The sequence below is a fragment of the Glarea lozoyensis genome (genome assembly GCF_000409485.1).
Source record: "Glarea lozoyensis ATCC 20868 chromosome Unknown GLAREA2, whole genome shotgun sequence".
Taxonomy (NCBI): Eukaryota; Fungi; Ascomycota; class Leotiomycetes; order Helotiales; family Helotiaceae; genus Glarea; species Glarea lozoyensis.
The window spans coordinates 2275187-2302861 of record NW_007360994.1 but is presented as its reverse complement, the minus strand read 5'-3'; the positions used below and the strand labels follow the sequence as shown (position 1 = coordinate 2302861).

Here is a 27675-nt window from a genome sequence, read left to right as displayed (position 1 = left end):
CCCCTCTGAACTGCATCTCTGCCAGGAAGCTGCATGTCATAGCAATGTAATACTGTACCAGTACCAGACAACAGGACCAGACTGGAACAGGACAATGAACCCGCGTCTACACCGCTTCTCTGGCGGTAAATTGGAGAAGAGCAGGCGTAATCTGCATATCTTGTGCTGCTCAGCGTTGGATACGAGAGCCGGTACCAGTGAGTATTATGAATCCTGTGAGAAAGTCAGGAACAGAAACTAAATGACTGGTGGGAGACGTTGGATGTTGCAAATGATGGATGTCTCGAAGGGAATTGAGACAGGCGCAAACAATGATCGACGCCGGCTACGGTGACCGAGATCTGCCATCTCCGCCGGCAGTATCAAAATATGTCTGGAATCTGGACCTCGCAAAAATAGCTGGAGCTTCTGTCAACCATGCCTCCACGATGTCCAACGCTGCAAGGTACCTTGACACCATTCTTGTACCCGGTATTCTTTGGTACTTCAGCTAGAGGATCAAGGACTTTCTTCAATACCTCCAAACGGCTCAATGAAGGCGCCACTTCAAATACCGACACCCTAGAGGAGAGCGATGCAGATATCTCTCATCTCAATCCTCCTCCGTCTGATTATTCTCGAACAATCTTCAGTGACAAGGCCACAGTACAACTCTTTGCTGGTTCTGGTGGTCATGGCTGTATATCATTTTTGAAAGAGAAATATATTCCAGCAGGTCCTGCGAACGGAGGCGATGGCGGTAGTGGTGGAAATATCTGGATACAAGCAGTACGAGGGGAGACGAGTCTGCACAAGCTGTCGCGACGTAACATATTAAGGGCAGGAAGAGGCAAGAATGGGCAAGGTAGAACAAGAGGCGGAGTGCGTGGGGACGACATAATCATACAAGTTCCAGTGGGAACAGTCGTTCGAGAAATCGAACGCGTCGATCCCGTTTTCGAAGCGGAGCAAAGGCAGAAATTGGAAGCTGGAAGAGCGCCTCCAAGGGAAGGAGAAGAGGGGTCAGAGGAAGGAGCAAATCCAGCAGGGCCATGGAAGTGGGATCGAAGTCGGTGGTTACTTTATCCTGCCATCACTCCCCAAGATATTGCTACTGCGGAATTCCCTCGCTTGCCACGTGCGAGAAGACCAGCAATTGCAAGTGTTCAGGTAGCCGCGCCGGTATCGCTAGATCTGAGTGTTCCCATGGAGAAGCCTCTCCTGTTGGCAGCTGGAGCTGTTGGAGGGCTAGGAAACCCTCACTTTGTTACCAAAGAAGTACCAAGACCTAAGTTTGCTACAAAAGGCGAAAGTGGCATGAGTATTACGCTGGAATTAGAGCTCAAGTTACTAGCAGACGTAGGCCTCGTCGGACTACCAAACGCAGGAAAAAGCACACTCCTCCGCGCCATGAGCAAAAGCAGAGCACGCGTAGGAAACTGGGCCTTCACAACCCTCCAACCAAACATCGGCACCGTCGTCCTAGACGACTACCGCGGCCGTCCAGCATCCCATTCCAAATACGCCGACGGCGAACCCAGAATCAACTACACCATCGCCGATATCCCCGGTCTGGTCAAAGACGCCCATCTCGACAGAGGTCTCGGCATCAGCTTCCTCCGACACGTCGAGCGCGCCCGCGTCCTCGCTTTCGTAGTCGATCTCAACGCCGGCGACGCCGTCACCGCTCTCCGCGCCCTCTGGAAAGAAGTCGGCGAGTACGAACGCATGAAGATCCAGGAAGAGCAGGAGAAATCCGATCCGATGGTCGAATGGAGCCCCTTTCGCTCCGTCGACGAAGCATTGAGAAATCAAAACGAAACCATCGTTATTCAATCCGGCCCTAACTACAACGCGCCGCTCACGCCTGAAATCCCGAGTATCGCTGCGAAACCGTGGTTTGTGGTCGCTACGAAAGCGGATCTGCCCGGCACGCAGGAGAATTTCAAGGCGTTGAGGGAGTATGTGGAGGAGGTTTCTGGGGGGCACGTTGAGCATCCGAGTGGGAGGGAGAAGGTCTGGGAGGGGAAGGTGGAGGCGTTGCCGATTAGTGCTATTAATGGGCATGGGACGAGACAGATTACTGAGTTGGTGGTGGGGTTGTTGGATGATTAGGTATGTGTAAATCAGATGTACTGTTAGGCTGTATATTATGTCAAGATAAATTGTAGAATTAAAGACGGCTCTTTCCAATTACTAGGTTAGACTCAGAACCTAGCTCATCGTTACCTCCCATACCTATAGGTACATGCATACAAGAACGAAGATCTCCTTCGCAATCATTCTGCGAACCTCCTAGACACGATTGCACTCAGGTCTTCCATAGGCCGTCTTTGCTTTGTTCAGCAACATTCTCATAAAGGTACGATGCGTCCTGAGGTCGTATCGTGTCGCGCGTGACTCCTCTGGACTAGCGTCGTTTGTCTTTCCTCCTCCCCTCTGCCAGTACCTAATTTCTTCACCTGTTCTTCCTGTCTTGTCAACAAAACAACAACAACTTCATCCCCCACTGGTGTACATCACAGCACAGCATCAACGCTATCTGCCACGTTTGCGTCAACTTCTTTTTCCAGGGACTCTATGTTTCGTCCTGCAGCTAAGGGAAGAATTTCCCATGTTGTTGAATGTGCGAGCTTTTGCCGATAGTAAAATTTCGTCGACCTGGGTATTCTGCTTTCTCGATAGATCAAGCAAGCTACTAATAATTCTCCTTGGTGAGGTACCACTCCTTCTGTCGTCATGGTATGTTGTTTTTGAAACGATTTGCTAATGTTGCAAAGGTGTCTCCAGTATGTCAGTTTCTTGAATATTCTTAGCAAAACCCTTTTCTCGGCCGTCACACCTTTTGTGTCCTCATATTTCTTGCCATCGATAGCAGGGAAGCGGAGACTCTCACCTATCTACCCAGCTTCAGCGCTGTTCAGAAGCCATCTCGAAAGTTGATGGTACTCACAAACTAATAAAACGATTTTGCTCCTCGATTACAAACCGTCTATATAATTACGATCTGTTTCAATGCAGGTCTGTACTTTTCTCCCCATATGTCCCAGTCCACAGACACATAACAGGGCGTTATAAGCCGGGATCCCTTATCGTTTTGACGCAACACAACAGGGTTATCCATTCCGTGCAACAGCCACACCTCATCGTCGACACGGACTTTGCAATTACTCGCAGAGATGCCTAGCTCAGGGCCATTGGACATGATGAATATCTGACATCCACAGACACGAGGGGAAAATATTCGCTCGAACTCTTGCAGGACCTCTAGGTTCTCGTGGGCGATAGGATCATTGTCGAAATATTCGGCTTCTTCCGAGGCTCTAGTTTCAGGGCAAATATTAGCCTTCCCAGGATATATGCGGGGGATGGGAGGGTTCCTGAAACACTTTTTGAGCCTGGCTAATTGTTTGTAATAGTAATTTCGAAGCCCGAAGTCTTCACCCGTGCGCAATATCACACTCACGAGATTAAGATGCGCTTCGTTAAGACACAATAGGTTGGTTGTTTTGCGAGATATCCAGTGAGCCCAGTCGGTGATCCAAAAGAACAGGCTCTTTTCAGCATTGGCCGTATCTGTTAAATCCAACACCATATCCGCAGGCGAACTTAAGTGCGTTACCCGACCGACATTGACGCCAAATACAAGCAGACTCGTTCCACCAACGATTCTTAGATGTGGACCTGGGTTGACCCTCTGCTGCTCCATCAATTTCCCAAACTCACTTTCCGTCCAGCGCGAATGATCTCCCCTGAAATTTTGCTCCCAGAGCTGTTTGTCTTGTCCCCAAGGGCGCCGAAGATCTGGAACCTACTAGACAACGTCAGTATTTATTTTTCGCGTTGGCTCCGATATCAAGAATCATGTCCAAGAGTGAGACCCTATCGATCACTGAGGTTGAACGGTTGAGAAGAGACTAAGCGAAATTTTCTTACAGAAGGTAAGTCGTTCCACCGCCCGGAGTCCGCGCAAGCTCCTAATATATCTAAAGACTTCTTTCTTGTGATTCTTCTTACTGCCCAACGTTTATATATATCTTGCACTGACATCGCATAATCAACTTCCGCGTCCTCGACATCATCAATTGTGCCTAAAATTGCATAGAGTCTGTCCCGAGGGTCACTACATTTGGTCCCCTGGGTGCTGTGAAGTACACTCAAGATGTTTTCAGGATCCATGCCCTTTAACGCAACCTGAAATAGACGACGAGCGCCAATTCGTGGCAGATACTCCCGCACAGATCTGTTCAGCGGTGGATTATGCCCTGGTCGGAGAATATATTTTGCTGCTCCATCAAGGAACTCCCACGGAATTCGCTCACTTAACCACATCACATGGGTTTGTTTCGCGACGTGCAGTTCTTGTATAACCCCTACTTACATTAACCTTGATATTATGACAGAGAAGGTTCGAATAGTGAAAACGACTCGAAACTTCGAAAATTATTAGCCTCAAATTTGGCGGAACTTACACAGTCGCTCAAACCAGCTATCATGGTACAACCTGCGCAATAAGTCCCAAGATGGATGCATGACGTTATTTAAGAGGCCACTACTCCTATATTTAGGAGCAATATTTGACTCGGTCTTTTCTCCTGTCCGCTTGGATAAATGGAACAAGTAGTGTATGAGCTTAACCGTAGCCTGGATATAATGTTCATGAGATTGGTCAGAATACCTGGATAAGGTGTCCGTTCGCAAAGTTCGACTGTACCCTAGGTGGACAATAACCATCTCAGCTTCTCCATAGATATCCATCATTCTACGAACCTGCTGATCTCGCTCCTCCAAATTACTCTGATCAATACAGATAGCATCCACCCACAGCAAGTCTTGCGGGTTCTTTGAAAAAAAGCTCATTAATGCATCCAGTAGATTCGGTGTAACCTGGAAGCCGAAACCATTTATACTGATTGGGACTTTCACAGTTTGTGGACCCCAGGTATATGAGAGAGCGTGATAGCTTCTTGTGGAGATTTCGTGCATTTCGCAAAGCTGATACTGGTGGCCGGTGTCCCCATAACAGGATAGTAAGCGAATAGACCCTTCGTGACGAAGTGGGTGATATGTGTAGGCCGACATTGTTACGGGTCTTCCAACTATCTTGGTTATCTAACGTGTGAAATTGGTTGTATTGTCGAAACATCGACTCCAAAAATGGTCTCAAGGTTGACGCAATGTCCTCTTCCCTGTCAACCAATTAGCCACTGGAAACACCGAGACATTCCGTCTTACCAATTCACTATGAAGTGTTATGGGACCTTGATATGAAGGGTTGTCATTTGAAGTCGCTTTTAGAGGTCGTCGTGGACTTTATGCACCTGTTGTTGTTTGCGGAGTCGTCCTGACCAAGTAGGATTCAGACATGTGACTTTTGAGGTTGCACTGCATGTCTGCACGATTTGACATCCTTGTATGGAGATTGTACGTAGCGACAGGAAGAAGAGTCCTTTCTTAATCTGAGAGGACGGGTAAAATGGGATTTCCAAAAGTTTTTAGTTCTCAAATGTCTGAAAGTCTGAAAAGTCATGAAGATTGGTGATCTGTGATTTGGCTCTATCATTTGGTAGGTATGCAGCACGGCGGATCTTTAGACAGATCAATTAATTGCGGATTGTTTCAACCATACTACGATAAAATCCATAAAACCCTGCAGCTTCTAAGTGCCAGAATCCGTTCTTCAGCAACTGCTTACTGCCTCACTCACACATCTCAATCATTTGAGCCAATCATATCTTCACTGGAAATCAGAGGAAAGTACGATCCATCTCACCACAACGCCAACGGTACTAGTTTCCACATCGCACTACCCTAGCGTACCTTTTTTCTTCCTCTCTTTTCCGTCCTCATTCATTCTGCTATCCCTCTCTTTTCGAATTTTGCGTAATTTCATCCCATTCTTGTTCTTCCGCACTGCCGGAACATTTATCCATCATGGAAACCAAGTTTTGAGGGTCCATGCAGATTTGATTTTGCGTGTTGTGTTCGTGGGCTTGATGATCGTGGTTTTGCTGTTTGTGGTGTTGCTATTCATGGCTGGCAATGTGGATGCTAAATTGTTTTGCAGTCCGTTGCAATTTGTTGCCCATGTTCTTGCTGTTTGTCGATCTTGTCGTTCATTGTTTTGCTACTGATGAATTTGCTCCTGATATTTTTGCTTCTTGTCCTTTTTCTGGTCGTGGTTTCTGTTGCTCGTGGACTTGCTACTTGTCGTAATTTACTCTTCGCTTTTTGCCGCTCGCAGAACTTTTTTCTCGCGTTTTTGCATCTCGTCTTCTGGGTTCTCGTGGTCCTGCCGTCCGTAATTTGGTGGCCTTGTGCTCTTGCTTCGTGCGAGAGCCATTTGCTTTTGGTTTGGAGCTTCATATTCCTGGAGTTGGATCGTCGCTTGCTGACTCGAAAGCCTTCCTTCTTTCTTGGGGCGCTAGTCTTGACCTCTAAGTCTTGCTGGCTTGGAACGATCTAACTTCTCTTGCGAATACGATGATTTTGCCCTCACCCCGATCCTGTCTTCTTTGATAACTTGCTATGTTCTCTTGGTGGGCGATCGTTTCTCACGGGGTTCCCAAGTCGTAATCTATGATCTTATGTTGTCATGTATGTTTAGTATATTATGTTGATTGGGTGGTGTTATGTCATTTGTTATCCGACTCTTGTCTCCTTTTTCCGTTGATGGCTTTCGATAGCAAGGCCCGGATAAGAAGTTCCACTCTCTCTCAATATTGAGCTCTTCTTTACACAAGTATGATTTCCTGAAACGAGGGCCCGGATTTCGGTTGTCTCCGAGCCCATGTATCCCAATCCACCGAGAGAAAGCACGTTGTAATGACTTGGAAGTGGTCATTCTTGGGCCGTAATATGATGGGGTTTTGAACACCCTGCAGCAACCATACTTGGTCGTGTGGCTGGGTTTCGCAATTTCCGGCTACTATTCCGAGTTCAGTATCTTTGAAAATTTCAAAGATTTGACATCCATGAAGCCGAGGGAACATTAGCCGCTCAAATTCCTTTTTAATGTCTACACCCTCGAGATCCAACCACCCCATAGTCTTGGGCACATGGTGAGGTCGGGGGAGATTTCTGGTCGATATTAGCCCTAGCAATACACTGTAGTAGCGGTAAAAGAGCTGTGAATCATTGACTGATCGCAAGATCACACACACAAATTTATAGTATTTGTCAATGATATTTGCGTTTCTCTCGCCAAGCAAAAGCCACTGCTCCCAACCCAATATTATTTCCAACAGCCGTCCCGCAACGTTGGAAGTGTCAGTCAAATTGTGTATTACATCTGCGATTTCACTCAAATTTGAAATTATACCGAGTCGGTTGCCGCAAACGCTCAGGCCTTTCATGTCAAGAACCCACTCGCCATTGTGTCTCCAATCCAGCAATGAGTTGGCTTGAATTACAAGGCTGATGTACCACAGCGGTCGCTCGTGAAAGACATTCTGGGCCCAGAGTTGCTTATCTTGACCCCAAAGCCGTCGTAAATCTGGTACCCAAGATGGCAAATCGTTATGTTTGGCCGAATTTGCACAAGCTTCTAAAACATCTAAAGAATGTAATCTCGTTATCCGTTTGATAGCCCATTGGCGGTAGACGTCATTTACTGGCTTAGCGTAATCTATCTCGACATCTTGAATATCTTCTACAACACCAAGGATTGCAAAAAGTTTATCGCGATAATCAGTACATTTAGCCTCCTGTGTTCTATATAACACAGTTAGTATGTTTTTGGGGTCGATATTGCTTAGTGATACTTGTTTGAGACGATGAGCCCCGATGTTTGGAAGGTAGTCTGTTATAGCCTTTGGCGGAGAAGCCTTTCCTGGTCGTAGTATAAAAGATGCCGCTTCTTTCAGAGTCTCCCATGGAATAAAGATGCCTCCCCACATGACTACGGTTTCTTGAGACGCTGCTAGCTCTTGTATGACCCCTGGGAAAAGTTACCTTCAAATCATGGTTATATGAGTAATACCAGGCGTAGTAGTTATCGCAAGATGAATTTGGGTTAGAGGAAAGAAGGTACATACATAGCCGCTCAAACCAGCTGTCTTGAAACAAACGTCTCAACAGTTTCCACAACGTAGGATCTGCTAGTATGGGATCCCGAGACAGATCAAGGAATGCGTTTTGCAGCACCACGTTCACTCCCCAATCCAGTTGAATTACTGTTGAAATTGCAGAAAGATACTTAGCCAGCTTCCAAGCATTCGTAACGTTGAGTGGATTCAATCCGGCGGTGCTACCGACTAAGGTGTGTGGAGTGTCACCCAAATATACGAAAACCTTTTCGGCTCGCTGATATATGGTTTTCATTCTGCGGACCTGTTGATCGCGCTCGTTGAGGTCATTTTGGTTGATACATATTGCATCTACCCATATCCGAGCTTCCGGATTTGTGTAAAAGAAGGCTTCTAGTGCATTGTCTAGGCTTGGCGTTATCTCGAAGGAAAAATATTCTACTGTGACAGTTTTCTTCTCCACCTGGGTTCCCCAGGTATAGGACAAAGCACTGTAGGGAATCATCGGACCGTAGTCGTCTTCAAGCTTCTCGGTGTCAAAGAAATATTGCAGGGGGCGAGAGGCCAAGAACTCGTTAGGTCTGCGCTGCAAGAGACGAATGGCCTTGGGGTTGGAAAGGGGCTGGTATTTATAAGCTGGCATGGCTCTCTCGGAAAGGCTGATTTCTTCGTAGAAGTTCGTCTTTATGGCGTACCCGCTTATCGACAAAAACGGTATGGAGGGTCCAATGAGCTTAGAAATTCTGTAAATAGTCCTGCGTCAATCGATGCGCTCAAAATGAGGCAGACATGTGAGGTGTACCTATCTATAAGTCAAGATGCAATAAAATCTCCTTCACACGCCCGCGTTGAAAGGTAGCTTCTCTTGATTTTCTCGTTGTTGATGTGCTGTTTACTTTTCGAGGAGGATTGATGTCGAGCTGAAGCCTGGCGTGATGGTCATGTGATTGGTACGACGGGATATCTGTGGCCGATGATTGGTTGAGATATGGGGCCGTGATAGAAGTTGTTTGTGGGACGTAGCACCAATGGTATCGGAATTTGGGGGTTTCGAGCTTGTGGTGTTACGTTCAAAATGTCATGGTTTGGAGACTAACATGTGGGCTTTTGGGTTCTGGAATTCGATTGTGGATCTTGACATGAAGCAACAAGGATATCACCAATTACTGCTGACTTGTTGGATATTTTTAGGCCTGAATCCCTCTTTTTTCAACTCTAGTCGTATAGAACCGTATTTCTTTGTTGAAATGAGATCTTTGACTGCGTAGTTCTCTAGTTCTTGATATCTCTTGGTTTCTGATATTTTATCCTATTTGCGCAAGTACGATAGTATGTAGTGACATACCATCTTTCAGACTGGCTTTTTCTACTTGTCAAGCTTGAAACGGGTCAGTTCCTAGTGGAGGGATATTCACATAACCAGTCATTTGCGTTAGGAATTTGATTATTATCCTTCATTATCCACAAGTGTCTGGATGCTTGTGAGCGAAGGCGGGTCTTGTACAAAGCTGATGTTGCAGGAAGACCGGGAGATGGATTTAAGTTCTTGACTATACACGCCGAAGAGATAAAGCGGAGAGCGGACGGTTGAACCTTCAGTTTCAAGCAGCCAGGAATCTTGGCTTTGGGGGACAGTCATGAGACTCTCACATATTCTTGCTGGTAGAGATTCAAATTTGTTTTTGAAACATGGTGAGATTCATGGAGTCTTTGGTGAGCTGCGTCTTTTGTACTATCAGGTCATTATTAGCTCAATTTCCTCCTGAAGCTGATTCTGTCATCTCGGAACCACACAATCCCGAAACTTCCTGCTGCCACATAACTTATCGTTGAGGGATGATTTCTTCCCGTACTTGGTGAGCTAAGAGTATGTTCTCTGAACATCACCATTGCGAAGAGGAGTTCAACTCCACTTCAAAACTGTTGAGACAAAGTCAGAGTGAATATTTCATCATTGGCTTTCCGACAGATAACAACAGCCTCAACAAGACGTATATCACGTCAACAGCGACATCAGAACTTGCTCAATTGTGGATCCTTCTGCCGTCTTTGAGGTCCGTGGATAAATAGGTTTGTGTATATAAAGATGGTTTTCCTCCCCCAAGTTCCTGAGAGATACAACCATTTGGGTTCTCCCATCACAACACCATCAATCTTCCTTTGCAAAACACATCAAGTTTCAATAAATACGTTACAAATATATCATGAAGCTCTCTTCCTTCATTTCCCTGGGCTTTGCCACCATGGTCTCTGTTGCAATGGCTGCACCTCAGGAACCCGATCTCCCGTATCCGCTTGTCCCACTCGAGGTTACCGGTACGGTTGATGGCCATGACTTCGATCTCCAGGGTACCTACGACGTAGGTTTAATCGATATCTGCAAACTCTTCCCCTCAGCTAACAGTGAACAGAGTGTCATCGCTCAACTAGAGAAGCAATATCCCGAAGCTTTCACGAACATCACCGAGAAACATCCTTCTGCCTTAGTTGTCACTAAACGTGATACTTCGAACAAGGTAAGTATCTATCTCACTTGATGATGAGGAGTATTCGCTGACCTCGATAGTCCGGACTCATCTGTTGCGACAAGACTTCTTGGCCATGGCAATACACCTTAACCAGTGATGTCCGCAGAGTGATTAATAACTTAAGTAAGTTCTCTCCCAATTCCTTCTCCAGAAGAAAGGCTCACAAACTTAGGAACCGACGACAACGCCGGCTACCACTGTAAAGTCCGCGCTAGAAGCTGCACTAGACTCAATTGCTACGGTGACTCGTCTATCATCCTCTGCAACGACGTAAGCTTCTGCACATCTCCTATAAGTAATCTCCACTTACTGAATGTTTATCCTAGAACACCTATGACATCCAACCAGCCTGTGCCTACCTTGCCACCTACGCAGAAGATATCATCAACGGCTGTACGAGAGACCAGGGCTTGTGGGGACCGGGATCGCCTCTCCGACCGTTCTCGTGTGGACAGAAGTTTGATACGGATCGGTATAATGTGATTGTTAGATCGTTTTCTTGTGCTGCGCCTGATACTCCTTGATTTGGCGCGGAGAATGATCTCAATGCGTTCATTCTTTGGAGGTTGCGTTGATGCATTGGATTCCATTTCTGGAAGGACGAGTCGCATTCATGGGTAGATGGTTATCTTGGTGGAAGTTGGGAAGCATTACCTTGGATTCAACTAGCTAGCCTTAGAATGCGTCAATGAATTGCACTTGCTCTGTTTCCACCTCATTTTGCGTTTCTGATATGCGCCGAATCTTGTGACGTTGGAGGTGGAGGTAATCTTATGTATGTGCTAAGCGTGCAGAAGAACTTCGAGACGATGTAACTTGCCGAGAAGATGAAGCCAATCGCGAGGTAAGACAAAGAGTAGAGTTTGATGTATTACGTCCTTCTCCTGAGATAACGGTCGGTGTAAACTCAACGAACAGCACATCCGGCTCCCACCTCCTTCTCCCACATTTCAACCTCCGGTCAGCTTTGAGATAACCAGGTCGGTAAGCCAGCTTCCCGAAAAGGAGAAACTATTCCGAGCCACGTAGGCTTTTGGAAGAAGCGAATTTTGCATGGAGTTCTATGACAGTAATACTTTAGTTCTTACGTAGCCCTTACCCTATTTCTTCACTTAAGCTTCTTCATTATTAAAATATTTGGAAGAAGATACCTAGGTATTTGAACCGACGTTAAAAATAGTGGGGCAAATTGAGGGACTAGACTCGCTTGTGTCCGGCATGGACCGGCCCGATGACCCCAGCTTACAACGTCCATCAGCTATTCAACAGAATGAATGACTGACCAACGGGTTCGTCCTCCTCGAGTATGTAACTGAAGAATCCTAGGATTATGTTTCAACGAATCAAAATTATCCATAAGCATTCCTTACATGAAAGGGTCTTAAAAGGGAGATACTTTAACGAGACACCCAATTGCACCAGGAAGTCCGAAGTCCGACGACGGCTTTGTAATATGTGCGGTTTCCCCGCCATCACATCATCTACGTCGTAGATTGCAATAAAACACTTCCTTTTTTTGCAAACATATAAATCCGATCTCAGAGGCCGAACATTCATTTCCTGAATTTTGAATTCTTTCAAACCAACACAAACTCATAAACACACAAGCTTTCCCTAGCGATCCAACAACCCCTACATCAACCCCGCATCCAACACCCCCCCACCACCCAACAACCATGGCACCCAAAATCACCCTCTACACCAGCTACGCCTGTCCCTGGGCGCACCGCTCCCAAATCGCCCTCCGCGAACTAAAACTAGCCTTCCAAACCGAAATAATCGACCTCAAAGTCCCCCGCACAGCCGAATACCTGGCCATCAACCCGCGCGGTCTCGTGCCCGCTCTCGTCTACAACGACGAAGTGCTCACCGAATCAGCCATCGTCTCGCAATTTCTCGTCGACGCGCATCCTTCTCACTTGGAGAAAACGAGTTCCGAGCCTGGAGGTGCGCTGCAGAGAGCTAGGATTAACTTTTTCGTGGATACGTATTTTAGTAAGATTAATAGTCTGAGCTATCCGGCGTTGAAGGCGGCGAGGGGGGAGGAGAAGGAGAAAGCTGCGAAGACGCTGGGGGATGCTATTGTTAAGGAGATTGAGCCGCTGCTGAAGGATGCGGGGCCGTTTTTTGGGGGGAGTGAGAGGTTGACTTTGGCTGAGGTTTGTTTTTGTCATGTGAGATTTTGAGAGGTGTGCTAACTGGATTTGAAGGTGCAAACTGCTTCGTTCGTGATTCGGCTGTTGAGTTTTGGGAAGGTTGATATTTTGCTTCCTCCTAGCTTTTTGCCTGCGCTGGAGAAGGACGCGCCGAATTTCTGGAAGTGGGCTAATGCGCTTACGAAGGAGGAGAGTGTTACTTATATCTGGGATGAGAAGAAGGTTACTGAGGGCACTATCACCCGTCTTGGTTTAAATAAGCAGGTATGACTGCGTCATGTTTTGTGACGGGGAGATTTTAGTAGGCCAGCCTTGTACTTGATACAAATTCGTAGCAACCGAATACTTCAGGGAACACTACCGTGTCAGCGGGATCTATCGACTTTTTTATGTTGTAACTGAGTCTTTAGTAATTGACGTTATTCTTTGCTTCCTGTCTTTCCATTTTCCCTACATCTCGTTACAGAATTCTGTAGCAATGAAGTGCCGTCTATTGATTTCGCGGCTTCATGTGCAACAAGGAAGTCATCAGAATTCTGAAAGAGATCTATTACTAATTAACTACGAAACCGCACAAGTGCGTAAGGCCAACGAACGGGCAACAAATGATCAGCCTCAATGGGCGAAGCTCCTCAGAGCAAAAAAAAAAAAGACAAGAATGTCGTACATTATACAAAAAGATCCCTGGGTATCACAAACAAACACCAAACTCCCCAACTGAAACAGCCTGCACAAATAATCCAAACTCCACGCCGACCGTGATATAACATCCAACGCCTTGAAGAATCCCCAACTCCAGCAGCCTACACAAATCACCAAAATCCAAGCGCCATCGTGATACAACATCCAACACCCTCGCATACCAGCACCTTCCAAAACTTGGCCTTAGCCCACGAAATTCCAAAAACACAACCCGAATTGAAAACTGCCTCTATCCAGGACGATAGAGCAGCTAGCACACAGAGAGACAGACACAAGACGCGTGTGGATGTGTATCTCCAGACACACACTGCCAGAGACACACATCCAGACACACACACACACACACACAGCGAACATCTAGACACGCTCATCTAGATGTTGAAATTGTCGACTTCCTTAGTTTTGACAAGGAAGGAAGTCTGGTACACACAGTACAAGAACAGCGAACACCTAGACACGCTCATCTAGGGGTCGGAATTGTCGACTTCCTTGGTTTTGACGAAGGAAGGCAGTCTGGTACACACAGTACAAGAGCAGCGAAGAGACAGCTTGACAATAGGTCAGCTTGAGGATTGAGCTCGACTTCGACGATGAAGGAGCGAAGAAGCTGAGATTTGCACTCGAGTTTGAGAGGTAGAGGAGCTCGAACGCCAGGTTGGCGGAGCGCGATATCAGCGGAAGGACGACCTAACGCTGGAATGGATGCTCGACTCCGAGGAACGAAGGAGCGTCAAGTCTGGTGATTGCTTGTCATAGCACCAGAAAATATCTCGAGGTCAGCGATAGACGGAAGAATTGAAGCTGAAATCGAAGCTCGGCTTCGAGAAAGAAAGGGGCGTAACGTCCGGTGATAGCTTGTCATAGCACCAGGAAAGATCCCACTGTCTTCCGATATGACAGACATTAGTAGTTGGAACACTGGAGAAAAATATTAGCTATCATCCAAACAATGTTGAGCAACAAAGGGAGAACTTACATCCGACTACTAGTGCAATACTCGTACAAATCTCGTCCGACGCCGCGGAAACGAGTTCGAACCCGGCACCCTAACGATGAGTAATGCCTTTTATATCCCTTCCTTACTCTGTCATCACGCACGCATTCGCAACTCCGGGCACCGCGCGTGATGATAACTCCATCGATTGGGTCCTGTCTCAGACAGGACCTCCCCTTCTCCTGCCATCAGGAGCAAGGTTTGCCGATCGAGCTCGAGCTCTAGGTGGACCAGTGTCGCCAGCACGTGTTGGTGTGCCAGGTCTTAGTCTCATCCCGTACTGACTCCGACGCGTCCCTTACGGTCACTAGAGCTCTGGTGGTTGATGAATCCTGTACGGACAGGGTCGCCAGCATACTTCCGTATGCCAGGAATGCCCTCCGCTCCAGCACCGACGTGACTGGAGGTTAGCAGAATTCTGTGTTGTAGTCAACCACCTGGTTGTATGGTATTCTGCGCCAGGCAACGCAACATGCCTGGTCGAAAATACCGATGGATCTGTGTCTGAAAATCCATCATGTGAGGACTAGAGATAAAACTCCAGCCTCAATGGAGAGAGGTCCTCCACGCTGCGCCTCCTCGTCCTGGAGAGAGTGGTATCGAGTCTGGCTTGCCAAGGCAAGCTGCTCTTTGCCTCTGTGCTTGTGTAATTGTATGTGTGTATGTTTGTATGTGTGTGTGTGTGTAATTGTCTTCTGTCTATCTTTCTACATGTCTGTCGGGCTACGAATGCCAATCTTTGTAGAATTCGGACTACCGAAAATGAAAAGTGAGGGTGATTGAACACCAATGAAATGTTGTACATGTGTACCGTTGAAAGCCTGAGAATCTAAAAGTTAGTGAGCGACCTCTTCAAACAAGGTTTCAAGCACGTACTTAGTTAAATACATGACGATAGAGCTGCTGTATGAAGTAGACTGTCGAACCAGTGAAAAACGAGGCCCAAACTGCTTTGACCAAATTCTCGCCGGGAGTCGCCGGCGGATACCAAGTTTGGGTCGACCATCGTTCGTGCGGGAAGCACACTGGTTTGACATAGTAATGCCGGTAATTAGATGCGGGAACAAGCGGAATGACATTTCTGCAAGTCATAGGATCAAACGGGATAAATGACGTTGCGGATGGCGGTGTATTCGGGTCGTCTGTCTGCTGCGAGGAAACCGTACCATCAATAGAATCATTGAGAAATTGAAAGATTCCGATTCCGGTATCATGAGCAAATCCGACAACGCTGGATCTGATGTTCTGCTCAAGATCGCTCACCATGTCTTTTGCAGTGGATGCTCCATACGGCAAACTACAGGAAGCCTGCATTGCTGCCTTCGCAATGGGAGATGTGGCTGTGGTTGGAGCCGAGCAGTCGACCACTTGCAAATACTGTAAGCCCGACATAATGGAAATGGACAAAAGGAAGAAGATGAAGATCTTGAACGCTCGTGAGAATGCCGCCTTTGATCTTGCGAGGAAATGTGAAAATTTGACTGCAAATGGTGCAATAACCAATAATTCTACAACCAAAGGCGACGTATCCAAGGGAGAGTTCTCGACTGCAGCTAGGATCTTGTTAATTTCAGCCAAGGAAAACTTCTTGACTGCAGCTGGAGTATTATTGACTGCGACCAAAGGTAACGGCTCGACTGCAGCTGCAACATCGACGTTGTCCTGAGCATCGACGTTGTCCGGAGCAGTAACAACTCCTTGATCAACAGCCTCTTGCGACAAGATGGCTGGACAGGATGCTGCGCGTTTTCTCAATCTCTGAGGGAACACTGGAGTTGGGACTGTGGCTTGAACATCAGCTGGAGGAACGGCAGCTAGAGCAACGGCAGCCAAAGTAATGGCAGCTAGAGAAACGGTAGTTAGAGTAACGGTAGCTAGAGCTGCGATTGATGCGATATTGGCCACGTCTGTTGGAGCTACAACAGTTGCAACATCGGCAGCTGGATTAGCGTCAGCTGGAGTAGTAGCTGGAGTAGTAGCTGGAGCAACAGTTGGAGCGATGTCAGCAACGACAATTGGATCAACAACAGTTGGAGTAATAACGGAAAATTTTGGAGGCTCAGAATCATCCTTTAGGAACAGTCGTTCAGCAATCCGCGTACGGCGGACATTTGGTTCGTCCTCTTCATCTGAGAGATCGAATTCGTTGTCCTTGGTGCTCCCAGCACGCGCTTTGAAATCTCGAGCTTTTCGCATGGTGGTCCTCACCTTTGCGTTGCGTTTGTCGCGCTTCTCCTGCTCTCTCTTCGCGATTTCCTTCGCCAATCTCTTCACCAGCTGTGCCATCCCATCAGACAGTGGTCGAGCACATTCGGAACATTTTAGAGCAGCATCTAGTGCATCCTCCTCCGCTGAAGAACCACTTGCTTCCGTCTCGGTAGTAGTTTGCTGACTAGAGCTACCAAGATAATTGCAAGTCTTGCAAGCCGAGTATCCATCATCTGGGCCATCTCCTCTTGAGATTCTGACCACTGGGGGAGAGCTGGTTGGTTCATCCGCCTTCTCACTTACCTTTCCAGACAGAGAAGCAATAGGAACTGGCGCTTCTGCAGCCGCAGTTTCCTGACTGGTGGTGGCATTGGCTGGGGTCGGATTGATTGGAGCTGCGACATCCCGAGTCTCCACATCGACAGTTGTAGAGATTGCAGCAACGGACACTGGTGCAACAACGGTGACCTCGTCAGTTTCCTTCGATTTGTCCTCAGTGACGGTGTCAGGGACTGAAATAACTGTAACTAGAGAAACTGGAGGCACTGAAACTTCGTCGTTGTCAAGCACCTGGGAAGGTGAGACTGGAATTGCTACCTCTGTGGTCTCTTGGCAAGTAGCAGTAGAAATTGGGGAAACGGGAGAAACAGGAGCTGGAGTGTTGGTCTCCCCACTGGTAGACCCAGTGGCTGGAGACTCGGAAACAGGGGAGGTAACCTCCTCACTGGTAGACCCAGTGACGGAAGGTGCTGGAAGAGGGATGTCGGTCTCTTCACTGGAGGACGTAATGGCTCGAGTAGGAGGGGTTGGGATAATTGCCGCAGGAATGTCCTCGACAATTGGCTCACACGCTGTAGAAACAGACTCTGGAGCGGTCTCCTCACCGGTAGTGCCGGCGACAGGAGCAGGAGGATTTGTGACAGCTACCTCAGGAGCGTCCACAATAATTGGGTCATACACCGGAGTAGAATCCCGACCGGTAGTATCCTCGCCGGTAAACTTCGAGACAGGAGAAGGAGTATTCGGGATAGAAACCTCAGGAGTATCCATGACCATTGGCTCATACATCGCAGCAGAATATGGAGCAGTGGTCTGGTCAAAGGTAGGCCCAGCGGGGGTAGACAAGAGTGCTGGGTCGATGTTCTGATAGACCGGATCAATGTTCTGCTGAGGTGGGCTGGAGTCCAAGCAATCTAGGTTGAACTGATTTGGGTCGTTCCCGAAAACTTCTTCGAATTGCGAGGGAAACGAACCGACATTTTGAAGATTAGATTGAAAGCCCTGGATATTGTTGGCAGCCGTATAAGAAGAAGAGATTGTAGTATTTACCTGAGAGGAACTCTCGCCAACCTTTGGATTAGACATCCAAGCAGGGTTATGCGGGGGAATGGTTTGCCACTCGTCAACATCCATTTCATCTGAACCAAACCCAAAGCTGTTCTCATCTGGATGGGGATACCCAAAATTGTTCCCACCTGGATGCGGATAGCCAAAAGTGTTCCCATGCGGCCTATTCGGGTACCTGGCTCTGGGCTCATTCCCAATTGAGTGTAACAGATTCCATGTTGCGCCGAATCCCATATGAGACTGGATGCCTCCAAATGGATTGGGCGGAAACGACTGAGGAGCCTGGAGTTCGAGGTTGGACATTTGTCCCATCACGTTTGACACCGCATTATCAGCAGCAGTGTTCATCTGCTCTTGCACAGATCCCAATGCTTGCGAAGGTTCTGGCGCTTGCACAGGCACTTGAACGTTTTGCTGAACAGGAAACTGAGGTGTGCCCATCTCTGGTAGTCTCGCTGGTAAGCGACCTGTCGGCTTTTTCATCATACGTGAGAAAACGGGCTTGGATTCGGACCCTTCAGCGTCCGAGAGCTCATGAGAAGGTTCGACACGTCCCTCGCGAGGCTCATCTCCACCGAACTTGACGGCTGGAAGGACCGCCACAGGGAAATCCACGGCTGGTGCGAATTCAGCACGACCTGTGAGAACACCTGTTCCGAAGCTTGGGTTGAGGACATCTGAAACCTTTGAAATGCCATGAGAGAACAGGCCAGGTGAGGGGGTTTTCTCATTGAAGGATTCTTTCCCCTTCGCCGGTGCTTTTCCTTTTGGATCACTGGCAGCAGCAACGGGTAGACGAGTGTTGTCAACGCTTTCGATAGCCCTCGATGAAGTATCTTGAGTTGATGCTTGCACCTCACGAAGCGGTTGAGCAGGAACGCTGACCGGTGCAGCCACAGCATTGGCCATCTGAGCGTCTGCCGAGACACTTGAAGCACTCACCACATTGTGGCCGGCTTGTGATTGGGCCTCTCGCATCTCCTCCATCTCCTCATACATGTCGTTCAAACCCTCTATGTCCGAGTGTCGCTGTGCTTGGCGAGACGCAACTGCAGGCCCTACTACCGCTGGGGCAAGTTGTGCGGGCTGCGATGGCTGTGATGGCTGACTAACGGTATTTAGGTTTGTGTACTGCAGGTGAGCAGGCAAAGTCTCGAAATCGAAAACTGGAGTAGGCGGTCTTGTGCTACCATTTGGATCTGCATCAAGCTCTTGAACTTGATCAGACTGACCTTCATCAGCAGCAGAGTTCTGTTTTGTGGGTCCAAGCATTGCCTGGCATTCAAGTGCAGCCTCTGCAGCTCGAGTTGATGCACCAGGTGCAAACAGTGGTTCGTCATCACCTGAGTCGTGACCTGCGACGACTTGATCGTCGCCTGAATCGTCATCTGAGGCGGCTTCTGCGTCCTCTGAGTCGTCCTCTGCGGTGTGTTCTTCGGGCTCCGCACCAGGACGAGCAACACTAAAAGGCATGGCGGTAGAGTCCGAAGGATCAGTATGGAACTCCTCTGGAACGTCAGATAGAGTGTCTGAATCTTCCGCTGCTTCTGCTTCTTGTGCTTCTTGATCTTCACGAAGTTCTTCCGCTGCTTGTGCATCTCGATCTTCATAAAGTTCTTGCATTTGACTTTCATATTCTGGACCAGTTGTGATCCCGGAAGTGTGGGCCATGTTTGCGAATTTAACCTGGGACGCGATCAACGCGTTAATATTTTCGCTGTGATCCAGATCGAGATCGACATACCTTTGATGTACTCTCTGAGTTAACACTCTGATCGCCGCGGTTTGCAAAAGTTGTTGTGGTGGATGAAATTTGCGGAGGTTGCGGTGTTTGTTGTGGTTGTCGAGAATTTTGTGGACGAGGTTGGAAAGTTTGGTGGGAATCTGAGTTTTCACTTGCGCTGCATTGTGTAAATTCACTTGCAACTGCACCGGCACTATTGTCTTCCGAGACTATGGCTCCTCTCTGGTCAACATGCGCTGATTTCCATTGTGCGGTCTTCGCATTGGACGCGTCGTCATGTTGCAACGGCATGTTAGATTCACCTTGACTTCCAGAATTCGCTCCATCTCTAGTGAACATTGAAGGGGGGTTGAACTGGCTGTTCCTCAACGGAGATGAGCGGAAGCCGGAGTCATGATTAGGACTGATAGAGAATGGAGTAGACGTGATACTTCTCATTTCGATATCACACCCAGGAGTAGAACCTCCTGGTGTCTGGGTATCACTCATTGTTCGAGCAACTATCCTATTGTCGAACAAGGTAAAAGGTGTGGCAGCCTCGGCTCTAACCCTCAATAGCCGGGGGTGAATCTTTTGGCCACTTCCAAACAGTTGAGATTCGGTTCTGGAAGGGGTCGAATTGCCAATGACAGTTGTGTAGGCCGAACTCGTCGTTGCACGGCTGTATAACCCATTAGAAGGGCTGAAATAACCGCGAGTTGGTAAGCTGGGGGTAGGACTCGTGGTTGGGTGCAACTTCTGCAAGTTGGCGGCTCTTTCGGCTTGTAACTTAGCAATGGTCTGGTCCAGGAGACTTTGCCTCGGCGGGTTTATTGGCCTCCGTGCTTGAAACCCATCATCAGAGTCAGTTACAGAGTTGTAGATATCATCATCGTCGCTCTCGTGTTGAGCAGAACTATTGGAACGTGCGGAATCCTCCTGGTCGTCTGAATCACCATCTAGCGACATGCTATCATCGTCTGAACCGTTGACGTCCGTAGTATTACTTCCAGGATTAGGAGCAACTATATCATTGTGATTAACTTCAGCAACGTTTGTAGAGACTTCGGTTGGTGCATGGGCTAGAGTTTCGAAAAGAGGGCTATCGTGGGTTACACGTTGTGTCAAGAGAGCAAACCCATTATGAACTGGAGATTGTGGTCTTCGACACATTCTCTTGTTTTTGTCGACTGAAGACTCTTGTGCCCTATCACTGACATCTGAATTTTGGATATCACGATCTCGCTTCGTCTTTTGGAGCTGCTTAACAGACAGAATGTTAGTGGTGCTTAAGATGGTGACTGGCCACAGACTTACGCCGCTAGTCCCTTCGCCATTCATTGCATTCTGGGTATCTCCTCTATCGTCTGCCATTGTCTGTAAAGCCTGTCCGGCAGATGAGTCGGAAGTTCCTTGAGTATTGAGAGGCGGCTCTGGAAGTAAAGCGCTCTCAGTAGCAGACGGATGGGCGGCTTCTTCCTCTCGTGCGGTAGATTGGGACGAAGAACCTTGGGGTTCGAGCCAGCCCAGTCTGTCTAGTCTGCGTCCTTCTCTGACGTCTGTGTAAATATTTTCTGGATTTTCATCTGTGTTGCGGAATCGCTGTTGCAACTTCTTCCATTTGGCTTCCTTCTTGGCCAAAAAAGACATGGCGAAATGTATGCAGGCAGAAACTCAGCAGCGTAACTTTCGAAGCAGATGGTAATTTAGCGTTGGAACTGCAAATCATCGACTTGCGGATGCGTGGAGGAAAGTGAAAGACAAAGGTCACAAAAAAGTGGCTGGGACACATAGAACTGACGATCTAAACCCGGAGAATGGACTTCGGGATTCTGGCAAAATTCACTTGAGCAATGACATCGTGTAGTGAATGATCATGAGCACGAGGACGCATCAATCTAACACGATTGAAAGGCAGATCGAAATATCAAGCAAATTGAGAGACAAATCATAAGAACCAATAATGAGATGGTCTGCAACAAAACAATATGACACACAGCAGAACAATTACAGTACTGTATTTCAAGCATTTATTCTAGAACATAAAATCAAATTTCCCTATTCTGTCAGTCATGAGACTGTCAAGCGGACATGAAGAAAGAACATAATCCAGCTTGATCAGAACCCCATCAAATGAGGACTTTAAGAAGATGCTATACTGAGGGAAGTCCCTACAGAAGCCACTGGCTTTGGCAGGTCTGAGCAGTATGCATTGCTCAAAGGGAGGCAAATTATTATTTGTTCCTTTGGCTTCGCCGCTAAACCTATGTCCACTTGGATGCTGTCGAAGTAGATGAAGACTCGGTACAGGTCGATTTCTGTTTTCAAACACACGGCCAAAACCTGTTGTCCTGAATCCAGAGATATACCGCTCATTTATCGGTGTCTTCGTGACAAAAGCGTGCCTCTTTCTATATCTATCACAATTCAAACGGGCTTTGTAAGACACCAAAAAACAAATAAGTGGGTTATCTCAAGTATGGGGAGTTCTTTGACGGAAAATGTGCCATCTATGAGGCCATTTATTTGAAACAACGATTCGGATGCAGCATCATCGACTCCCCCTTTTGCCGATGGAACAATAGCGGCGAACACTAACAAGATTGGAAATACCGCTACCAACGGCTAGGATGTTGCATTCTGGGAACACTAAAAGGGTAAAGAAGGTGAGCGATGTCGAATTCAAACCGAGAGAGGTTTGAGGCAACTGCGTTACCCGGTAGTCTAGAAATGGAAACTCCAAATTGACAGGACAAGCCAAATCGGATATTCGATCCTACGCTTTAGAAATGTCGAGAATCATGAATGTCTTTTCGTACAGCGTAAACATGAGTTCAATCCGCGCTGAATTAATGAAATCAAAACCGATGCTGCAGTGATCCTGTCCATCGTTAGCCTTGATGAGAAGAATTGCAACTCAGAAGGGGAAAAACTAATATGTACATATATATATATATATACATATCTCTCTGCGAAAGTCTGAAACTCAAATGCATGAAAGAACCAAGGAGTTGTTGAAATAGAAAGAGTTGACAGCAAACGGAAGTTCTTTGGGATATCCACTCTTTCTGAACGTTTGCCTAGCATTTTAAAGAACTCAATATGTTTTTGCAAAAAAAATAACACTTGTGAGTATCCCCAGCCTTCTTTGAACGGTTAATCTTAACGTTAGAAAACGATAACTTTGAATAAAGAGTGATTGTTGAATGAGGTGAGGTTAGAAAACGAGTCCAATAGCCGAGATGAGCGAACGGTAGAACGTCGGGAATCCTCCTTGGCGCTGGCGATAGCCCTGTTAAATCTGTTGGACAGCAACAGCATCCATGGCCCCGCTACGGCAGTCAAATATACCTACATCGCTGCTGTCAAGGACAACAATAATCCACCAGTTGGTGTACTCGGTGACCTCTACCACAGACAGGGAGAAAGCGAAAATGATTCAATCGACTGATTATCTTAAGAAGAGAGAGAGTCTGGATTCTTGTGTTGAAGACATTGACATTACGACGCACACAACACGCATATGAAGCCTGTCGTTCCATCGGTTTGTGCCTGGACCAACCAACTTTCCTCCACTTGATCACTCTTCGATACATTCCAATGCACTATACACCATCTTGGTCATTCTACCATATATATCTCGAATGTAGTCATCTGGGGGATGCGCTTGACCGTTCTTCCATCCTCGGACACAAGCCCGAAAACTTTGTCTTGCCAAGATGGCGATCGGTGGTGGATTGATGGTGCAAGTGCAGTCTTCATAAGTGGTGGGAGGAGTAGAATCTTTATCCGAAGTTCTACATAAAAAGGTCGTGGTTTCCAGGGGCCGACGTAATGTCAAAACCTTTCGTTCTGTTTTTGAGAAATCATGCTCGTGATGCCTTCATATTACGTTTGGTTTCTGATCGCGAGTGCTATTCCGGCCTTGGCTCGGAGTGCTAATCCACATCACCAGAGTTCCGTAACTTCAATTCAGCAACCTCGAGTGAGAATAGACCAAGGGTTGGTGGTTGGTAAGATACAGCATGGCAATTATCCTGTCCCAGTGGAGGCTTTTATGGGATTGCCATATGCTCGGCCACCAGTAGGTGATTTGCGGTTTCGAAGGGCCGCACCTCTACCATCTTCTAATACCACTATATTGGCACAGGAATATGGGTTAATGTAAGTTCACATTCTTCGTTACAGTCGAAAAAACGCTTGCTGATTGCTGAATGCTTCAGATGTCCTGGCAACAATTCCGGGATATTGAGTGGGAGTGAAGATTGTTTGACCGTCAACATTTTCCGCCAGAAGCGCCCAAGATCTCACAAGAAAGTCCCAGTAGCAGTTTATATTCCTGGGGGTGCGTTCAATCGGGGTAGCTGTAGGTTATTTTTGATTTTCCTTCCCACTTTTTGTATTTTAACCACTTCTTAGCCAAGTCGCACAATACTTCTTCGATGGTAGCATGGTCTGAAAAGCCATTTATTGGAGTCAGTTTTAATTATAGGTAACTATTCTATAGTGGAATCTCCTTCTCCCCACTGACAACCTCAGAGTTGGCGCACTCGGCTTCCCGTCTTCGACTTTAGGGTTTGATGAAGGCATACTGAATCTTGGTCTTCACGACCAAATGTTCCTTTTGCAATGGGTACAAGATAACATTGAGGCTTTTGGTGGAAACAAAAATGATGTTACACTATTTGGTGCATCAGCGGGTGCTCACTCTGTTTGTTCTCTATGCTATCGTTTTCAGGATAATTCTCTAACCAGTTTAGGTCGGTCATCATCTGAACAATTTTGTGGAAGGGGTCGCACCTCCATTTCATAAGGTGATTATCGAATCTGGGGGTTCAACCGCTCGATCAACTCAATATTACAACACGTCAATCACGGAAGAACAATTTTCAAAATTTCTAGTCCTCGTAGGGTGCGCAGAAGAACCTCGAAACTCAACAACCTCGTGTCTTCGTTCCAAGCCCGAGGCCTTGATAGTAAACGCATCGAACGCGGTATTTGACGGGTACGATCCAAGCTTACGATGGCCATTTCAGCCAGTCATCGACGGAGATATCATTCAGCAAAAACCCATCGATCAGTGGAAGTCCGGCAGGTGGAACCGCATGCCAATCGTTACAGGTCATTGCACCAATGAGGGAGCCGGTTTCGTTCCCGCCACAATGTCGACACCCGAACAATTCACCGACTTCTTCTATACCCTCCTGCCACAATTTTCTGCGAGATATCTGGACGCCATCAATCAATTGTATCCGGACCCATCCACTGGTAACTCGTCGCTCTACCTCGACACCCGAAACCTGACTGCCATCAAAGTAGGACCACAATTCAAGCGCGTCGAAGCCGCATATGCTCATTACGCATACGCTTGTCCCGCACGTCAGACAGCACATCTTGCATCCAGCGCTCAAGAACAACCCATATGGGCGTATCACTGGGCGTTGAACAAGACTGTCAAAGGTGGTGCAGGCCACGTCGACAACATCGAATACGAGTCCTTCCAAGACTCCGTAATTACGATCAGCGAGAGCCAGAAAGAAGTCAGCGGCATCTACCATTCCTTCATCACGAATTTCATCACAACTGGAAACCCTAACGGCAAATCAACACGCTGGAGAAAACGACCAACTTGGAAAGCTTACGATATCGAGAAGAGAGAAATCATGACGTTCGGCCTGGGCAATAACGAACGAGCTGGTGGGAACGATACGGGTATTGCTGCGCAAATGAGAGGGAGTGAATGGATTACCGAGGAATGCAATTTCTGGTGGGCTAAAACCGAGGATTCTTAGCAAGAAAATTCAATTATTTTCCGCTTGCACACGTTCCCAAATATCCAACCCAGCCAACACACTACTAACCACACTTAACACCCCCACTGCCCTTACCGAACAAACATACCACCCCGTAATAAACGCCGGTATAAAGATATCACATCCATCCGTCACCAATTCCTTCCACACTCTCCTTCGTCTTGACACTTGTTCGCACTTCAACCTCTCTAATCGTAAATCCCCGAGTTTCGCTTTCTTCGCTTCGATCTCCATCTTTCGAAGCCCCATGTACCCCGCTCTTGCAGGGCGAATCTCCACGGCGGGCGTGGTGTACAAAGATGGGAGTTCGAGGAGTAAAAGCACGATACTCAGGAAAAGAGAATAGCCCCAGAATTTATACGCTTCGACGAAGAGCCAGGGGGCCCAGGTATGGTGGGAGATACCCATGGCGTCAAACTATCTGCGTTAGTTTCTATATATCAAGTTTCCGTATAGGAAAGCAGGGACGGAGGGATATATACCAAAGTCAAACTCTCCAGCCCCAAATAACACCCTATACACGCCCATCTCAACGAGCCCACCCAATCAACCAGCCACTCCTCTTTCCGTGCCGATCTCCTCAGATCCCGTATCGAGAGCTCAAATGCTGGAAGGACTTTCTGTGGTCGGAAAAACCGTCTGACTACAACCCATGTTGTTAGGAATTTATTGTGTCACGTGAGTGAATGGAAATACCTAAACCCAGCGTCACACGAGCTTGTAACCACGGTCCTGGTGTTTGTGAAAATGTCGCGTAGACTTGTGCCAGGGATTGGATTAGACGGAGGGCTTTTTCGAGGCCGGCTAGGTGGGTCAGAATTGCGTAGTTCGGGTGTTGGGATAGGGGTAGATATAGGTATAGTGGGATGGGGACGTACAAATATCGTTTAGGAAAAGGTTTAACTTGGGGAGGATAGACATTATTTCGTTTAAACCCTAGATATGGCAATATTATTTAATGGGATTTAACATAAGGCGAGGATGTTGGCGAGGATGAAGACGCGGTGAGGATATGATTTTCGCGTATGGAATTCAGGGGGTGAAAAATGTGGGGGCGGTTTTTGGACGCCACCATTTTTTTATTTACTTGTCGATGAATTAGATCACTTTTGGGCCTAACTATAGTCGAAACTATTTTGCTCTACTTTCAATCGTCCGAAAAACATAAATGATGGTCAATCTTCTAGGTGAAAATCTCTTATCTTGGTCCCTCACGGATCCTATTCAATGTAGTGGAGAATAGATTTTAGTTTAAGTGAGAAGTTTCTAGTAAACGAAATTAATTTCTAAATCATTTTGGGTTTCTTATGAGAGATCCTGAACCCTGGAACACACTTGACGTTCATTTATACTTTTTAGTTAGCGGATTTATCCCATGGACGGGGCAGGAAATGGTGATTGAGATTCTTAGATAGTAATTTTCTGGTGAGAAATCTAGGATATGATATGGTTAATAGGGTATCCCATTACTTCGTCACCATTCCTTCTCACGTCCTCGAGATGTAAGTAGACGACTCTACTTCTCAATCACGAGTAAGAATATATTATCTATAACAGAGAAACTATGCAAATCCACCTTAAACTCGCATAATCACCTAACACCCCTCGAACTTCACCTCCCACCACCTCTCCCCCACCCCACATTCCTCATCCACTGCTCCCCCCTCTCAACCCTCGCTGCCCACACCCCGTCTCCCCCCTCACCCCCCTCATGCCCCCTCATCACCTGATGCCGATCCATCATCCACGCCGTATACGACATGGTTGTGCACTTGCGGTTGTTCCTCGGCAAGCCCTCACACGTAAACGTCTTCTCGTGCATGGGAACCACATCGTGTGTCCTGCGCAGGTGTTGCACCATGCGGAATTCTTCGTGCAGACGGAGACGGGGGCCGCAGAGCGCGGAGATGGGACAGTTGATGTATTCTTCGCGGTGGTTCCAGGTGAGGAGGGACATGTCGAAGGGTTGCGGGGGAGGAGGGGAGGGGGTGGGTGTTGGAGTTGGGGTTGGAGTTTGGGGGAGCGAGGAGAGGGAGGATAGGGAGGATAGGGATGAGGAGGATGGGGATGATGGGGGTGGGTTGTGATGAGGTTCTGGTGGAGGAGAGTCAGAATCTGGGGGTGGGGTGGGGTCTGAAGTAACGGAAGGGTCTGGTGTAGAGTCTAACGTAATTAGTAGGGAGCAATTAGGCTAGTGT

At 47.4% G+C, this 27675-nt stretch overlaps 8 protein-coding genes across 8 annotated transcripts; 4 read left to right on the top strand and 4 right to left on the bottom strand.

The window, feature by feature from the left end:
- Positions 1-417: 417 nt before the first annotated feature.
- GLAREA_04087 (P-loop containing nucleoside triphosphate hydrolase) lies at positions 418-2094 on the top strand (the record flags this gene model as incomplete). Its single annotated transcript, XM_008084340.1, has 1 exon — positions 418-2094. One exon carries the CDS (start codon positions 418-420, stop codon positions 2092-2094), a length of 1677 nt encoding a protein of 558 aa, XP_008082531.1.
- Positions 2095-2971: 877 nt separating this feature from the next.
- On the bottom strand, positions 2972-5061 carry GLAREA_04086 (uncharacterized protein; the record flags this gene model as incomplete). The annotated part of the gene is made up of 3 exons (XM_008084339.1): positions 2972-3790; positions 3916-4352; positions 4452-5061. The coding sequence occupies 3 exons, from the start codon at positions 5059-5061 to the stop codon at positions 2972-2974; spliced, it is 1866 nt and encodes a 621-aa protein (XP_008082530.1).
- Positions 5062-6713: 1652 nt separating this feature from the next.
- On the bottom strand, positions 6714-8649 carry GLAREA_04085 (uncharacterized protein; the record flags this gene model as incomplete). The annotated part of the gene is made up of 3 exons (XM_008084338.1): positions 6714-7685; positions 7743-7918; positions 8016-8649. 3 exons carry the CDS (start codon positions 8647-8649, stop codon positions 6714-6716), a joined length of 1782 nt encoding a protein of 593 aa, XP_008082529.1.
- Positions 8650-10249: 1600 nt separating this feature from the next.
- GLAREA_04084 (uncharacterized protein) lies at positions 10250-11058 on the top strand (the record flags this gene model as incomplete). The annotated part of the gene is made up of 5 exons (XM_008084337.1): positions 10250-10366; positions 10418-10522; positions 10573-10657; positions 10707-10804; positions 10861-11058. The coding sequence occupies 5 exons, from the start codon at positions 10250-10252 to the stop codon at positions 11056-11058; spliced, it is 603 nt and encodes a 200-aa protein (XP_008082528.1).
- Positions 11059-12210: 1152 nt separating this feature from the next.
- Positions 12211-12960, top strand: GLAREA_04083 (Thioredoxin-like protein; the record flags this gene model as incomplete). The annotated part of the gene is made up of 2 exons (XM_008084336.1): positions 12211-12693; positions 12745-12960. The coding sequence occupies 2 exons, from the start codon at positions 12211-12213 to the stop codon at positions 12958-12960; spliced, it is 699 nt and encodes a 232-aa protein (XP_008082527.1).
- A 2133-nt stretch (positions 12961-15093) lies between these two features.
- Positions 15094-21314, bottom strand: GLAREA_04082 (uncharacterized protein; the record flags this gene model as incomplete). The annotated part of the gene is made up of 4 exons (XM_008084335.1): positions 15094-15207; positions 15275-19627; positions 19686-20924; positions 20982-21314. The coding sequence occupies 4 exons, from the start codon at positions 21312-21314 to the stop codon at positions 15094-15096; spliced, it is 6039 nt and encodes a 2012-aa protein (XP_008082526.1).
- Positions 21315-23541: 2227 nt separating this feature from the next.
- On the top strand, positions 23542-25456 carry GLAREA_04081 (alpha/beta-Hydrolase; the record flags this gene model as incomplete). The annotated part of the gene is made up of 5 exons (XM_008084334.1): positions 23542-23828; positions 23888-24030; positions 24084-24156; positions 24204-24375; positions 24425-25456. 5 exons carry the CDS (start codon positions 23542-23544, stop codon positions 25454-25456), a joined length of 1707 nt encoding a protein of 568 aa, XP_008082525.1.
- Positions 25457-27089: 1633 nt separating this feature from the next.
- On the bottom strand, positions 27090-27434 carry GLAREA_04080 (uncharacterized protein; the record flags this gene model as incomplete). The annotated part of the gene is made up of 1 exon (XM_008084333.1): positions 27090-27434. One exon carries the CDS (start codon positions 27432-27434, stop codon positions 27090-27092), a length of 345 nt encoding a protein of 114 aa, XP_008082524.1.
- Positions 27435-27675: the final 241 nt, after the last annotated feature.